Here is a 17,706-nt window from a genome sequence, read left to right as displayed (position 1 = left end):
TTAGTCTCATTACCATCTATTCCCCTTCTACTTTATTCATCCTCTTTATGGTTACTTATTCCCACTCCATTTATTTTCTCTTTTTGCAAACTGTCCCCAAAATGTATCTTCTTACCCAAGCCTTACAGCATGTCTCGCCAAGTTCTTAATGGTGCTTGTTTCAGCCATCCTCTCCAACTCTCTGCACTGCCTCATTCCCAGATTATTGTTGGCTCTTCCCTGGCCTATTATAATTATCTAAGAACTTATCTTCACAGCCCTAGTTCTGTCCAACTCCTACTATCTGTCTTTTACACAGTCTCAGAGTAATTTCCTTAAATATAAAACTGATCATTTCCATCCTTAGGTTGAAAAAAAAGAATCCTCATCACCTTCTGCAGAACCTTTCCATTTTGTTCTTTTGAGCCCTTTTTTAGGATTCTACAGAGTTGACTCAAAGACAACTGCTGGTACCAAGTTAGAAGCTGAAAGGACAGATAATTCTTTTTGGGAGACATAAAAGAGTTGGATTAAAGAACACAGACCCATTTCCTCTCTCCTATCCTGCTGTTAAATAATTCAGTCACCAAATATTTATTGAGCTCCTGCCATATGCTAGACATTCTTCTCAGTAGCATTATATGTTAACTTTTAACTTTCACTACAATGGATGAGATAATATTATTATGCCCATTTTATATATGAGGCATATAGATATTAAATTACCCTAGGTAACTCAATTTGGTGGAGTCAAGAACCAGGACTTGAATGCAGGTAATTTGATTCTACAACTTTCTACTCAAAGTGGGTTACATGGACAAGCAGAGTTGTATCACTTGTTATATTACTAAAACTGCAGACCCTCTGCCCCATTCTATACATTTCTAATCAGAATTTGACTTCCCAAGTAATGTGTACATTCATTCGTGTTTGAAAAGCATTGCTTTTGGGTCTGGGTTTTAAACATTTACATTGTCCCATGTCGTTAGTTAAATTTTTCTTTCTTCTTCAGACATACAGGTTGACTCTTCTTTTTATGGGTTTATCAAAAACAAAACAACAATCCTCCAAACCTCTCCCCTTTACTCTTCACCAAAGGGATGATAGCAAGAGGAACCCCATTTGTATGCTCTTTGTATGCTCAGAAGGTGAGCTCCCTCCTCGTGGAGAGCTAAGCCTCTCTGAGCATTGCCTATTTTTATGGCTGCTTCCTCATGTGACTTGAATCTGGCATCTAACCCCCTCAACACAATTAAGACAGGAAATTAAGGAGATGGAACTTTTCTGGTTAGGGGAAATATGAACCTGTATCCCTAATGGTTATTATTCTAACCAGTTCATGGTATGTTTTAGCACTCCAGAGAAAGAACTAGGGACTGATGTTCAAAATAACCACTGGTCATGCTATGATTGTTCAAACACTTGATATTAACTTAGTACCAGTTGCTAGACAGGTAGGAGGAAGGGGTAAAAGTAGCTATGACTTGGGTTTCAAGTACTTGGGAAAGTGGAGGGTCAGTTGCCATTATAATTTAAATGACATTACAATCACACATCACAATTTTAACAGTGGCTTAAAGTGACATGTATCTTTTAAGTTAATATGGGAGGAGGAGTGGGTTTCAGAATAAACTGAAGATCATTCACCTCTATGACACTCATCATGCAGGTTTTGGGGGTCCAGCCTCAGCCTTGGCTCCTCACCTACCTGTTGTTTCCAGCACTCTTTGAGTTTCTAATGAAACACTCAAAACTCTGCCAAGCAATAATGAGAAATGGATGTTTTACCTAAGATTTTGCAGACAGAGGGAGTGCGTGTCTTATCACATACCATGTGGCAGAAACCTAAGAAAAATCCTCATTAGACATAAGAATTCTTCATGTTGTTCATCCCAATCTAAACAGTTCATTTCCCCTTTCTATCTTTTCTCCTTTGCTCTTTCACTCAGTACTTAGCAAACCACTGTATTGTTACCAGTATCAACTATAACTCCTGAGTTTAAATAATTTAAGCAAATCATAAATGGGAGAGTTAAAAAAAAGAGGGTAATGCATTTCCTAGCTTGTTTCATTAAGCATGGCACCCAACCTGCTTCTCAAGACCCTGCCAAACAAAAGCAAGTCTCTTCCTAAATGAGGAGAGGGATGTCTATTGTTAAGAAGATAACAACAGACTTCCGGCCAAAATCGAGGCCTAGACTGACATGCTCCATCTCCCTCCACAACTAAGAAGGACTACAACTACCACAAAACCAGAAATAACCAGAAGATTCAGAAAATAAAGCTACATGGAAGTCCAACATATGAAGCCATAAACAAGTGGTGCTCATCCAGATGGGTAGGAGGGGCAAAGCCGGGGCAGAGAGATCAAGCTGTGCTGGCAGTGGCAGCTGCGGTGACAGGCAGCAGGACTGCAGTAAGGACAGACACCTGTATTTAAGGGGAGGTGAGAAGCGCCTGGGGAGCACCGCTAGCTACAGACCAGACCCATCAGCTTGCGATTCCAATGCCAGGGAAGGCGAACCCTCATTGCCTCGGACTGCGAGGCCCAGAGGGTGTAGGGATGAAAGAAGAGGCTCCCGTCTCTCAGCGGAGAGTGAACAGCAGAACCCATCTTGGACCCCCGCCCCCACACAAAGCATCACAGTGTGGTAAGAAGGGTCGCCCGGTAGTGATGAGTGCACAGGGCTCTGCACCCTATAGTGTAGGAGGTGTGATAGCCTCGTCCAAGAAGGAAAGGTAAACAAAAATTGTCAGGATGGCAGGGATCATGATAGAGATCCCAATCACACAGCTGACCAGACAGCAAATATATGATTTATCACACCAGCAGATAGATAATCTTTCTGAGGCTCACTCAGTTCAGAGCTGTAGTTATAAGAAAACTTAGAGACCTAACAGCGGATCTTAAACAAGACAGGGAAGATATGAAGGCTAGTCTTGCTGAAATGAATGAAAACACATATGAAACAAGTGGTAGGGAAGGAAACCCAGGGATCAAATCAACAAATCAGAACATAGAGAAGGAACAAACAGTCAACTAGTGCAGAAAGAGGAAACAAAAAGTGAGGAAAATGAGGAGAGGCTCAGAAACCTATGGGACAGCTATAAGCAGGCCAACATCCGAATCATAGGGTTGCCAGAGGGTGAAGAAGAAGAACTAGAAATTGAAAAATTATGTGAAAAAATAATGAAGCAGAACTTCCCTAACTTGGGGAAGGAAATAGACTTACAGGTCCAGGAAGCACAGAGAGTTCCAAAAATACAGGACCCAGGGAGAACCACACCAAGACACATTATAATCAAAATGTCAAAAATTAAGGATGAAGAGAGAATCTTAAAAGCAGCAAGAGAAAAGAAGAGAATTACATACAAAGGGTCCCAATAAGACTATCAGCTGATTCCTCAAAAGAGACTCTGTAGGCAAGAAGAGACTGGCAAGAAATATTCAAAGGAATGAAAAGCAAAAACCTACAGCCATGATTACTCTATCCACCAAAGCTGTCATTCAGAATAGAAGGGCAGAGAAAGTGCTTCCAGGACAAAGTAAAACTGAAGGAGTTCATCAGATCCAAACCACTGTTATATGAGATGTTAAAGGGACTTGTTTAGGAGAAAGAGGATCAAAACTATGAACATTAAAATGAAAACTGTATCACAACAACCAACAACAGAAGCTAGGAAATCGAAACAAAGGCAAACTAAGTAGGCAACAAGAGTGGAAAAAGAATTATAGGTATGGGGAACATATTGGGGGGAGGTCAGTGGGGAGGGGGAAGGGGGTAAAGGGAGGGAGATGGTGCAGGAATTAAGAAGCATAATAGGAGGGAGTGAAGTAGATAGGAAGATGTTGAGAAGAACTATATGCACAACCAATGGGCATGGACTAAGGGGGGGAACAACTGGAGGGAGGGAGGGTCACGAGGTGGAGCGGAACAAAGGGAAAAGAAATTGGGACAACTGTAACAGCATAATCAATAAAACATATTTAAAAAATAAAATAAATAAAACAAAAAACAATAAAAAATTGATGATAGAGAAAATAAAAGAAAATAACAATAGACTTTTTTTCTTACTGCTACATTCTTTTTTTGTTGTGATACTTCTTCATATTTTTTATACAGCTAAATTAAAGCATTTATCTTGTTGGCAGAGGGCTGAGTGGACATGCCACTGTCAACATTCAAACAATAAGGTGCCTGCTCTGTGCATGTACATATTTTTGTGTCAAACATTTCAAACAGGTCTTCACAGCACTACAATGACTTTGGGCATTTCACACTCACCTCAATCAGAGAAGTCCACATGTATATATCACTTATACATTGGGTTTCCACATAATATTTCTAGACATAGTTTTAAAAATATCAAAAGCAAGTGATAGACAACATAAAGTCTGACAAGCTCAAGCACCTTAGCATGGTACAAGGCTCCATGTTACCTGACTTTTTGTATTCTTCTTGCTCCCACCATGCCCACATGCTGCCAGCCAGCACTCTTGAGGTTACCAGAAGGCACATGGTGCTTCAGGTTCTATGCCTCTGCTTATGCCATTTTGTCCATTCACCTTGAGATACAATTTGTGTTATTGCTACTATAAAGACTTTACTGTCTTCGAGTTCTCATTGCTGTAACAAAGCACCATAGACAGAGTGGCATTAAGAAAAGAAATTTATTTTCTCACAGTTCTGGAGGCTGGAAGTTGGAAATGAAGGTGACAACACGGTCAAGTTCTGATGAGAGTCCTCTTCTGGGTTACAGACTGCTGACTTCTCATTGCATCCTATGGTGAAAAGAAGGCTAGAGAGCTCTCTGAGGCCTCTTTTACAGAGGCCCCAACCCAGTCATAAGGATTAGTTCATTCATGAGGGCTTCTTTGCCCTCATGACCTAATCACTTCCCAAAGGCCCCCACTTCTTAATACCATTACACGCAGGATAAAGATTTCAAAATATAAATTTTGTTGAGGGACACAAATATCCAGTCCATCACATTGGTCGTCCCCATTATAAGTGATCACATTGTTATCCTGAACATTTTCATATCATTGCACACATATCACTGTATTTACCTGTGTTTTATCTCTAGTAGGCAATAAGCTTTCTGAGAGCAAGAACTGTTTTATTTATTTATTCTTGAACCTAAGTCAGTGCCTGACTAATGTAAATGTTCGTCGAATCTTTGGACGGATATTCATTTGAATGGTCATTTCCAAACTTAAATGACAACAGACTTTGATGAAAGAAAAATAGTGTAGGTGTATAGTTCACATTAAGGCATAATTCTGCTTGAGAAGAGTATATATATAATGTATCTCTTTTTTTCCACTCTTGGGTTCTATTTTTAAAGTGTCTTGGGTAAGCATACAACACTATTAGTTTAGTCAGAACTAGTATCAATAGTGTATTACAGGATAAAGGTGTGATTTCCAATTAGTATTTCATAAAGTTTGAAATGGCTCACTAAGTATCCCCTGCCAAAAAAAAAAAAAAGATTGTGAATAAATGTGAATGAATCTCAATTTTTAAAAAAGTTTTCTAAAAGTATTCTGTTGACAAATAGAATTGTTCTTAATTAAGAATAATTCCCTATATCCTCAGCTCTAATGTCTGCCTATTGAGAAAATAAACTTATCTACCCACTTTGACTGTTTCTAATGTAGTATCAAACAGAAAGACAATTATCTTCTCCAAGTTACAAAAATCAATTTAAACTTCTAAAATATGGTTTAAATGCCTAGAAAATGATAAATAGTAAGAAAGACTTATAAATTAATTTCTCTTATAAAAAATAAGACATATATTTGTGCTTGACCATATGTCAATAAATATAATGCCTGACAGCACAACAATATTGAGAAAAATGATCACTGTCTTTTTAAAATGAGAACAATCTGAGTTAGGGCAATAAATTAATCCAGACCAGACCACTTATACTGTGTAATTAGTATGGACTTGAATTAAAACTTTGAGATTCTTAGAGCTCTTTTTGAGTTGTACTAAAGTTGAAAAATCTATTTCTAGTCCTGTGATTTATTCATATTCATTCTATGACTCATACTTATAATTAAATTTGGGGCACTGGCTGGATCATCTAGATGTAAAGGAAAGAGAATAAAAATCTGTTTATCATCATAAAAATGGAATTAGTAAAATAACAAATTAAAATGTGGAAAAATGAGCAACTATTAGTATGATATTTTATCCGAAATATGAAAGGCAACTACTTACCTTTGTAAATCCAATAAATGCTGTTTGTGTCTCAAAATATAGGCAAAACATACTCTTTTCAAATACCAGTTTTATGGTCAGGAAAGACCAAAATACTAAAAAACAAAAACCTATAATCTAAAAAATATTTTTACTTCTAAAAATAAAAAAGACAATAATTACCAACTATGTATATTTTACTTGCATTCCATAACCACTTAGTCCAAAAATGAGACAATATAGTAAGTTTTTACTTAGTTGAGTTGAGAAATAAGAATATGTAAAATTCCCTAGATTTTTGGTTATCAATATTCAGTGCATATGTCTTATTATTTGCTTTGAGAATGTCCCTGTGTGCAATTTTTTTGCCATTAAGTTTTCTTTTTTCTCAGTTGTTTCCAAAAAGAATACTAATATTGAAACTCAGAAACCAATTCCAATTTGTTCTAGTGCATGTCTAGGATCAGAGAGGTTTTCGATTTAATATTTAAACACTTTACTAAATATTTAAACAGCAAAGTACTTGTGCTGGGCAAATTCTAACTAAAGTAAGATGGAAACTATTTTACTGTTCCTATGTTACTAACTGTAAATTGAGGATTCTCAGATATGAGGTTTCTTGATGTGTGCATGTATGTTTGTGTTACCATTTTAGTCTATTCAATGTAACTTACCGATTGATTTTGGTTCAAGTTGAAGAAGCAATAAAATTAGTTGGAGATTAAAATGATTCTTCTTAAACTTTTGTCTAGCTATATGCTTTTGAACAAAGTAAAAATTTCAAGAGTAAAGTAAAATCCTCATCAAATCCAAATTCTTAGCTATTGCTATTCAAGTCTGCTTTCATTTATTTATTTGTTTGTTTATTCTTTATCTTGAATAACTGCCCTTAAGCATACATTTTAGAGTCTAAATACTTTGTATTCTTGTTAACTAACTTCATAACAAATATCAAAAGTGAAAGTAACAAGACTAGAATTTTATGAGAGAGAGTTATTTCCCAGATCTGTTAGGACTAATGTCCTGGTGTACTAGCTAGTTCCATAGAATTCTGTATTTTTAATGACAAAAAAAGTTGCAAACTTAGATTGGTAAGTAAGTTTGGGTTGGTAGATAAAAATAAAGAGAATGTGGAGTAGATGTAATCTTTTGAAATCAGTGTAGTTCTAGCACAGAACTGCCCTGGTAGAATATTGGAAGAGCCTAATGCACATTAAAGATTTTTACCAGTGTGTGAATCCACTGAAATGGATTGAAGGTACATGTTTTTAAGGGCATGAAATGGTCTTCAATATATATTATTAAGATAAAAAGAGCAAGGTAAAGAACAGAGTGTGTGTGAAATATCTTTTTTTCCCCCTGGTTTCTACCTGATTGTATATGAACAAAGGATGGAAAAGAAACTGTAAGAACAATTGTCTCCCAGAGGAAAACAAGAGGATTTGATGAAATAAATATTTTCATCTGTATATTCTTTCAAAATTTAAAATTTGACTCTTTGTGCATGTATTATCTATTTTAAAAAGCTACACAGATGCTGGAGATCCAGCCCTACTGAATCAGAGTCTCTGGGGTCTGGCTGAGGTACTTGAATTTGTATAAGCTATAACTCTCTTCTCTGAAGAGATGTTCACATGGCCCTGGCCCATGTGGCTCAGTCGGTTGGAGTATTGTCCTGTAAACTGAAAAGATGCTGGTTCAGTTCCTAGTCAGGGCACATGCCTAGGTTGCATGTTTATCTATGGCTGGGCTCAATCCCCTGTGGGGACACATGTGAGAAGCAGCAGATCGATGTTTCTCTCTCACATCAGTGTCTCTTGCCCTCTCTTTCTCCCTCCCTTTCCCTCTCTCTAAAATAAGCAGTTCTCAGGTGAGGATTTAAATATGTTCACATGAAAATATAACTTTTATTTCCTCCAACTAGAGAAGCACATGGGGTTGAGGGTGAGTGAATCTTATGCCCGCTGTTGACAAGTGTTGTGCATCAGTGCCAACAATTTATGACTGAAGATAGTGCCAGGCTGTGGTAGGCAGAATTCCGAGATGACCCCCAGTGATCCACAACCTTGTATTACCCCTCCACCCCACTCCCTTTAGTGTGGGTGGGACCTTGCTTCTAACTAACACAATATGGCTAAGATTTTGGGATCTTACTCCTGAGATTATGTTTTATGGAAAAGGTAAATGGATTTTGCAGATACAGTTAAGGTCTCTAATCAATTGGCTTTAAAGTTAATCAAAAGGGAGATTTCCTGCATGAGTCTGATCTAATCACATGAGCTCTGTTAAAGAGGTTTAGAGGCTCTCTCTCCTGCTATCCTTGAAGAAGCAAATTACTACAACTTCTACAGCTGCATGAAATCTATTCTGCCAACAGCCACATAAGCTTAGAAGACCCTGGCTCAGATGGGATCCAAGTCCTGATGACTACTTGCATGTAACTATGTGAGACTCTGAGCAGAGGGTCCTGTTAAGGTTGGCCTGGGCTCCTCACTCATGGAAAATTAAGATAATAACAGCAAGTTATTTTAAGCCACTCTGTTTGTGGTAATTTATTATGAACCAAAAAAAACTAATATATAAGTGTATGAAATATTTTAGGCAATTCTTTGTATGATTGTATTACATTTTTACATGTCTGTATTTTCATACACTTCTTGAGAGCTGGACTCCTCTTTGGTTTTCTTTGTGTCTCCCTTCACTTAGCATATAAATATTTCTAAAGTGTTCTTTGAATGAATAAATTAATGGATGGATTCCTTTTTGCAGTACTCTGGTTCTTTTTATGTTCAATTCTACTACTAACAAACTACTCTTTCCATCACCTAGTTTTATTCCTTTTTCTGACTGTTCCCAACTGGAGAATAAGTTATATCCATTAACTAGCCGTGTTTTGGTTATAATTAGCCAGCATTAGCATTGCAAAGTCTAATGTAAGTTCATTCTTTTGGGTTTGGGAGTCCATGTGAGCTACTCAAATTAATGTATCTTTTTTCATATTCAATCATAAAGACATCCTTCCTTTGAGATGTCATCACCTGTCACTTAACAATTGTTAGCACATTCTTAAAATGCATTTTCCATAGAACCTGTCCAATAAGAAGTACCACAAGATACAATTACATTATACATTGTTACTTAGGAAAAACTGGGCCAGTCAGGGTTCCTTGTTAAGAGTGACAAATCAATTTCATCTTTAAGAAAGAAATGTGTTGGAAATCAATCTGGAAGCTGAGAGAATGAAAGAAAAGATAGGAATTTCAACATGAAAAATAAGTAGGAACCAGAAAACTGTGTGGGGAGAGTTAGAACTCCAGCTAACGAGGTAACCTCCAGGAAGCCAGTGCAGAGCGTTGCCACATTTTTGGCTCCATGCTGGACACCACTCAAGAAGCCCTCCACCATCACCTTTCCACCACACCCACTCCTATCACCAGAAAGAATTCTAAATTATCTCTTTATTTGCCTCATTAGCTAAAGATAGTCTGAGCAAGCATGTGATTGGCAGAGTTCATTCTGTGGATTGAAGGGAGCAAGTATCCAGCATATTAGTTTCTGTGGCAGTAGGTGGGGCTCTACCTCTTACCAAGACACAATGGCTAACACCCCAAATGTAAGGTTTAGCTGGTGCGCTACTTCTCCCCAAATCATAGCCTCTGATACATCTGGCACAAAGTGTTGATGTTTTCTAGAAATAGGCTTACTTTGATGACATTGTTAAAAGAAAATGTGAAGCAGATATATGAGTTCCAAGAAAGACTTGACATATAGGCAGAAAAATTTAGAACATCACGGTAAGATTATTTAATGGCCATAAAGAAGGAGCTAACACAAAATGGTTCTGGAGACTTCTCATCTTCGCAGAAGTTGCCACTCATATTCACAGTTCTGGGTAATTCCATTTAAGTGGAATGAGGATTCTACATTGTTCAGGAAGTGTGACTGTCATTCTCAAGGGTGTCCTGCCCCTCTCCCACTCCAGCCACGTTTCTACTCACCAGATTAACCATTATAGAGACTTTGGCTAGAGAATTTCCTGCTCATCACATGCAGGTAATTGGGTCAAACAAACACAATAAATTCTTAATCACTTACTTCAAGTTTCTGTGAAGCAAAGGTAAAGGAAAGGTCAAGTTTTTTGTCCCTTCATTTAATAAGCTAGTACATGAGGCCCATGCTGTCAATTACTTATACTTTATTCGTTCTTCACCAAGGCTTCACCCTCTCTGTGAAACCTAAATTTATTTTCTCAGACTGAGTCCATTTGTCCATTTTTCCTTCCTCTGACTTCCAGTAACTTATAAATCAATTTGCTTATTAATATCTTATATTCTATTGTCAGTATTTCTGCTTCTCCACCAGACTGTAAACTGTGTCAGAGCAAAGACTGTTTTTTAGGCAGAGTTACGTATTCCCTATTCCTTATTCCCTCATTATTTTGTACACTGTGACATTATTTTTGTAGCTGACTCCCCACCAGGCTGTAAATTTTTACTGGGGAGGCTGGGGGCAGTAACAATCATTTGTTTTTCTTTGGACTTTGTCCATGGTACTGAAATTTGAAAGAACCTGTAGCAAAGAATCATTGGTATGTATTAAGTGGACTTGTCATAAACAAGATGTATATTATATTCCTATTTATTTGGCCAAATTATCATCCACATATATAATAGTAATAAAATTGTATTTATTAAATAAACTATGGTTATTGTTCAAAGCCAGTTTCTAACTTCCATAATTCTATTACTACCAAAATATTATAACTTACTACAATTTCATACACTTGAATTGCAATTTACCATTTTCGGAGCACATTCAAATAATTCATTGTTGATTTTTTTAACAGCTGAAAAGGTGGAATCACATTCTCTGCTTTATTCTTTCATCCACACATTTCTAGGGCTCCTCTTTTCTGTATAAGAGTATCCAAATGTAGAATTAAACTAGCTTTGGATTAGCAAGAAGACTGACATTGTTTGACATTTTGCAAATTTATAATGTCTAACAGAAGACAACAGAATTCTCTAATCTGCTTCTGCATTATATCTGTTACCATATATTCTTTGGGTTGAAGTATATGAGGACAATCTGGTCTCACACAGATATGTATGCAGTTGTAAAGGGAGCATCTTGCTGACCCCTCAAAGGTTTTTGAAAACCTTCGGGATTCCATCCACACACTTAGAAATGACTGGACTACAGTGTAAGGGATTTTGATCCAGAAGCTTTGAAATCAGGTAGACCTCCTACCTGGATTCAAACTGATTTGGTGCTTTTGGTTGTATGTTCTTGGCAATTTACTTAAACAATAAGTCACAGATTCTTTCTCTGTGGAAATAGTGTAATTACTCTAACTTTTTATCAGGCTTGAATTTGTGTATCTACTTAAATGCAGATTTATATTGTTTTCCATTTGAGGTTGGGAGTCCATGGTTATGGAGGTTCATTTGTATGCATTAATCTACACTATTTTATATACATATATTTTATTCCAGAGAGAGAGAGATACATCAATGTAAGAGAAGCATGGATTGGTTGCTTCCTATACACACCTCAACCAGGGGTTTAACCTGCAACCTAGGCATGAGCCCTGACCAGGAGTTGAACCTGTGACCTCTGGCTTTATGGGACAATACTACGACCAACTGAGCCACACCAGCCAGGGCTAATTATTCCAACTCATAATTAAATGTTTGAAGTGTAAAGTGCTTAGTGCAGGTTCTGACATTCAGTAAGTGTACAAAAAATAGCAGCTGTCTCTAATGTATCAGAAACTGTTTTTTGTACTCCTCTCAAAATGGAGTACCTGGAATAGTCCTCCCCATTCACCAGACAATAGACCAGTCATAGAGGAAAGGTTCTGAAATTGTAGACAATATATATCACTTTAAAATATGCTATCCTATTGACACTCGTACAAGATTTATTCCCAATCAGCATTCCCATACAATCATGGGTGTTTATAATATAAGAGACCATATTGAAGGTTGTGTTAGATTAGAACAAAAGCATTTAAATAATCTTCACATTTAAAAAATTGTGTGGTTCTTGAAGAAAAACAGACCACATTAATATGCTGAAACATATTTTATAAGATAATACAGACATACTAAATATACTAAAATATTTTCTAAACACTTAGTTGAGCATTCATTCAATATAAACATCATTACCCAGAATCTAAATATGAGTAGCATTTCTATATAATATTTTCCCCTTTTGCTTTGTTCCTACTTACTAATAGCATTCTTTGTCCAAAAACAAATTTCTGATTTACCATACTTCTAGTATGTATTTTTAAAATTAAAGACATTTACATCTGTAGTTTGTATCTTTTCTACCATCCAAGAGAGAACATAAATAATCACAAGGGTCTGAAACTAGTGGTAAAGTAGCTGCCTAGGAATAACTAAGCAAGTTCCTTTGTACATGATTTGATATATGAAACTATTACAGAAATGTCAGTGGAGCAGTCTTAGACTGTCAGATTTTGTAAACTCACTACTTAACTCTGCTTCTTGTCTTGTTTTCCTAGACTCAGAATATTCAGTCTCAGCTGACTAATTCTTCTTGGTGCCCATCTGTACTAGTTTTAACTTCTCAATTAATAGATCACAATAAAGTCCTACTAATAGCAATAGCAAGAACTTCTCATATATATTATGTACATACCTTTTGCCTTACAGTATTCTAAATTCTTTACATGTATTTAATAGCCTAATAAGCAAAATAACCCTATATTATTCTCATTTTATAGATGACAGAACTGACATAGAGAACATATTTCAGTAAAAGTCATGTCAGAAAAACAGAATACTCTCTAAATATTTAAATCAAGGAATACTTAATCCAAAGAATTGGTTATTCGGGTAATGGAAGAGCTGAGAAGTCAAACAAGGGCAGTAAGTTAAACCAAAGTTTAGCAACAGCAAGAATATGCAAGAACTGATTATAACTCTTAATTTGGAGGGATGATGGAAGGAAGCAAGTTTTCCAGCAGAAACTTAAACCGGGGTATACCAGCCTGGTGAGAGCTAGAACCCCCAAAGAAATATAGCCTTAGGAGATGCCACCTAAGGGGAGAGGAAGAAGAAGAAAGAGAAATAGCCTGGTTTCTCCCTTTCCCTCTCCCCCCAATACCACACCTATGCCTCTCACTGGCCAAATCCATCCTGAAGCCAACTGATCTGAGGGTGTGGAATATGCAGGAATAGTTTTCTGTGATTCAAAGAGAAGCAGTTGAAGTGCAAAGAATATATCTGACAGAAAATAGGTAAGGATTGTGCAAAAGGCTTAAGTGAGTTGCTTTAGATCATAGAACTAGCAGTCCCTGGGTTGTTGGAGATTTGTATACAAGTAGTGATCATGTGCTCTAAGTATGAGAGACAGAGGTCTTGGGAAGTGACCTTAGTTATTGCAGTTTTCTCTGTCCGTATGTGCTATAGGGTAATTTTAGGAAAATGTATACCTGACACTATAGAAGAAAAAGAAAGATAAGAAATGAGAAAGAGTACAGGAACTCAAAGCCATTTTCATTGTTGGAGTATGCCTTTGAGCATGTTTCAGGGTAAGGGGAACACGTGATTTATGCAAGAAATCTCCATTTTCATGTTGGCTCTCAGTTGATAAAGTATATAGCTTTTTATCCAAACAGAAGTTGCTTTTAAAGTAGACTTTACAAAAAAATAGTTCACATTGGGCTAATTCCTGTTTTAATTCACAGAACCTCTTTCCCCCCAAATTAGTCTAATTGGAAGTGTCAAAATTGACAGAAAACGCTGAAGTACTATTCTTCAAAGTGTGTCAAAGGATATTTGGTGGCACAAAGGTGTAAAATGTAGGATTTAGTAGATTAAATATGACTGTTATGAGCTGAATTGTGTTCCCTTAAAATTCATATGTTGGAGTCCCAAGCGCTAGTACCTTGGAACGTAACTGTATTTAGAGATAAGGCCTTTATGAGGTGATTAAGTTAAAATGAGACTGTTAGAGTGGGCCCCTCATCCAATATGACTCGTGTCCTTATACAAACTGAAAGAGGTACCAGAGAGGATATGCACAGTGGGTCAACCACATGTGAAGAGGCAGCAAACGGGGAAAGAGGCTACAGAAGAAACCAATCCTACTGGCACCTTGATCTTTGGTTTCCAGCCTCAAGAACTGTGAGAAAAAACAAATTTCTTTTGTTTAAGCCAACCAGTAGGTGGTATTTTGTTATGGCTGCCTTAGCATACAGAAGCAATAGCTGGAGACTCAATGTGTAAGGCACCATTGACTGCTGAAGATACTAATAATGATATGCTTTGTTATATAAAACAATATGGCTTGCTAGAACTGTAAAGCTGCATAATTGGAATGAGAAATTCAAGTTAGACATATACACAAAAGCATAAATAAAACTTTTTTCTCTCCTTCATGACTTCCCATTTAATTCAATAAGCATTTTATTGTTCATATATTAAGCAGATAGTACTCTTACAGGTTCTAATCTATGAACACCCTATATCTAAATGGTGCTATTGTGACATCACACAAAGCTCCTCTTTGAATAATTGCTTATGGTTTCCTTATTGGTGGAAAACATTTATTCCAGAATGTCAATCATCTAAACAAAAGAAAAATTATTCTTATCCTCTTTAAAGTAGATTTAAGAACTACTCTTCTGTCATGTTAATTGTTTAGTTCTACACTATGAATTGAATGTGTCATGTTTTACAAATATGCTTTACAATGTATCAGATTTTTGGTGTCCAGAAATGCATTTTCAAACTCTTTCTAAACCAAGATAAATGAATAGTTAAAACAGAAGAATACCAATTTCCTTGGTTCACATACAAGACACAATACTGAATATTATAAGAAACAATTTTGATCCAAAATAGGAAAATAGACTTGGTATTAAAAACTATATTTTTAATTTTATACTAAATCTGTCACTTTACATGTTTACCTGAATGTCAACAATCCAGAGTAAAGCAACAGTTTAGAAATTGTTAAATAATATCCCTAAGTTATCATGAACAACAAAACTGACATTGCAACAAATTTTTTAAATAAATTAGAATATCTGGCAATGGATTTTATATGCAAATTTATCTCAACCTCAAATTTCCATTTTCTATTTATTCCAGTTATAATCCTTTTAAAAAAGAATGCTTATAATGAAACTTGAAATTTTCTTTTCAAAGTTCTACAGAATAACAATTAAGGTTAAAAAGTAAATAGGAAACTACCAAAAGTAAGTTTGGAATGAATGACCAAAGCGGGCATGTATGCCCACCCTATAAAGAGCTTTATTTGATGATTACCCAGTTAGTACAAGGAAGACAATTTTTTGATGGGACAAAATCTTAACTAAAAGGAACACATTGCCAAGTTCTTGAAACTAATCTTTAGTATCTGGTAATATCTTTTTTTTTTAAACCACTGTACTAGATTTTTATGCTAGAGTTAGCTTTCATAAACTAAAATATCATAAACCTGATAGATTTTCTTTTTAAATCTGGAATACAGAGAAACATGAAGTTGATAGAGAGAAAAGAACTTTGATCCATAAATGAGGGGAAAAAAGGGTTTTAGTATGACTTCTTTGACAAGTCACTCTCTTTGGGTCTTAGCATTCTCATAAAAAGTGTGTGCATTCTTTCAGAATTGTTGCATTATTCCTAAAATACTGAGTTTCCACCATCTCATTTCTTGAAATTCTTCTGGGAAGGCATAAGATACTAATAAAATACAATTTGTAATTGTCAAAATCAAATGACCAAAAAATACGAAGACTTGAAGAAAAGATCTCAAAAAGTGGTTGAAGATAATCTAAGGTGCAAACATGGTTGTAATGTGCATAGATTTGTTACAAAGCCTTAAGGGTTACTTGATCTATGATTATTAAATAAAGCCAAATAATATTTCAATGGTTATTTACCAAGTTTGCTTTTCTTGTCAACATATTAAAATTTATACCAGGATTTGCATATGTGTGTATTGAATTTGTGATAATATGCACTAATTATTTTACCTCTCCCACTGCAGCATCCCCACCTTTGATCCCCAGATTAGCTCATAAAGTTCAAGATTTTTTTTTTTTGCATAGTTTTATCCATGTTAGGTTTTCCTTACAATTACACACACACACACTCACACACACACTTTCCACACAGGGTGGTTAATTTTTTGATGACTGAGATATTACAATTACGTATTGTACCATCTAGGCAGTGATACTTTTGTAATGTCTGTTGCAGAGACCATATTTGATTCATATAAAATCTTCAGGAAATAATGCTTATTTCTCCAGAACCTAGCAGTGACTGGCACATGTTTGAATGAATGAAGTAGACGGAGAATGTCAATATTGATTTATGTAATGATTAGTAAAGCAAAAAAGTACATTGTAGCATAAGGACTTCTGACAGCCGTTTGCTTCAATTACTTTTGACTTTTCCCTTCGGGCAAGTTTATTGCTTGGGAAATTCCTAGAAGTCGCAGGAAGAGGACGGGAGACAGAGAAAGGAGCCGGGGTGCGGGACCCAAAACGTTTTGAGACGTTACCGGACCGAGAGGGAAATGTACTGTCTTGCAGGAGTTCGGAGAGCAGACATTCCGACAAGTACTTGGCTCAGGGAGTAACGCAGCCCTCCAGCCTCGGCTTGGAATTTCGTGGAGCGAAGCGCTGCCGTCGCGTAACCAGCCGCAGGACCGGCTGAGCACTCCAGCCTGCGATGCGCGCCCTCGCCCCGCCTGGGAGCGCCGGGCCCGCGCCAGGAGGGGCGGAGCCCAGCCCGGGGGGCGGGACTCCGAGGCGGCCCCACCTCGCCCCACAGCCCCGCGGGTCACAATGTAGGGTTAGGGAGGCCGGCGGGAGGGGCTCAGCGGGGGCGGAGTCGCCTGGCAGGGGCGGTGACAGTAATTGGGGGAAGGGAGGGGAAGAGGACTCGAGCTGGAGGAGGACAGCGCCATTCTGTCTGGCCGTTCCCTCCGCTCCCTCTCCCTTCCCCGCAGTGGCCCTTGAGCGCCAGCGAAGGAGAGCGCGCGCGCGCGTGACGCGGCCCGGCTAGCTCGCGCCCTCCCGCGTCCCCGAGTCCGCCGCCGGCTCAGGGCCGGGGCCGCGGCGGAGCAGCCGCGCGGAGGGGGCGCCGTAGGGAGTCGTGAAGTCGCAGCCGTGGCCCTCGCTGTCCGCGCCTCCCCGCCAGCCCGCGGTGCCCGCGCACGCCAGCCGCCATCACCTTCGCTCCTGGCTGGCGGGGGCGCTGTGCTCCCCGGTCGTCCGCGCTGCTCCCTGGAGATCGGCGGAGCGTGGCAGGCAGGGCCGGCGGAGGCGCGAGGAGGCGGACGCTGCCGCCGGCGCTGCGGGGGCCATGACCGTGGAGCAGAATGTGCTGCAGCAGAGCGCGGCGCAGAAGGTGAGGAGAGCCCGCGAGCCTGCTTGGCCCCTCCCGGCTCCTGCTTCCGACGTGCGGCTTGCACCCGCCTGGGCCGAGAGCTGCCTGGCCTTCCCCCGCCTCCGCTCGGGCCTCGG

The 17,706-nt window shown here is 38.2% G+C and overlaps 1 protein-coding gene across 6 annotated transcripts in view; it reads left to right on the top strand.

Annotated features, from left to right (window-relative positions):
• Positions 1-17,130: 17,130 nt before the first annotated feature.
• Positions 17,131-17,706, top strand: part of USP25 (ubiquitin specific peptidase 25) — a 124,311-nt gene continuing 123,735 nt past the window's right edge. For 3 of the 6 annotated variants that reach the window (XM_090275889.1, XM_090275875.1, XM_090275869.1), the window contains exon 1: positions 17,131-17,590. In XM_090275889.1, coding sequence (XP_090132015.1) covers positions 17,546-17,590 — 45 coding nt within the window. In that variant the 5' untranslated portion in view covers positions 17,131-17,545. The remainder of the gene's footprint in view (positions 17,591-17,706) is intronic. The other 3 variants (XM_090275890.1, XM_090275882.1, XM_090275873.1) reach the window with 1 other exon arrangement.

The sequence above is a fragment of the Furipterus horrens genome, unplaced genomic scaffold (genome assembly GCF_987537825.1).
Source record: "Furipterus horrens unplaced genomic scaffold, mFurHor1.1.pri manual_scaffold_1, whole genome shotgun sequence".
In the NCBI taxonomy this organism is placed as follows: Eukaryota; Metazoa; Chordata; class Mammalia; order Chiroptera; family Furipteridae; genus Furipterus; species Furipterus horrens.
The sequence above is the reverse complement of the archived record's forward strand: the minus strand, read 5'-3'. Positions and strand labels throughout refer to the sequence as shown.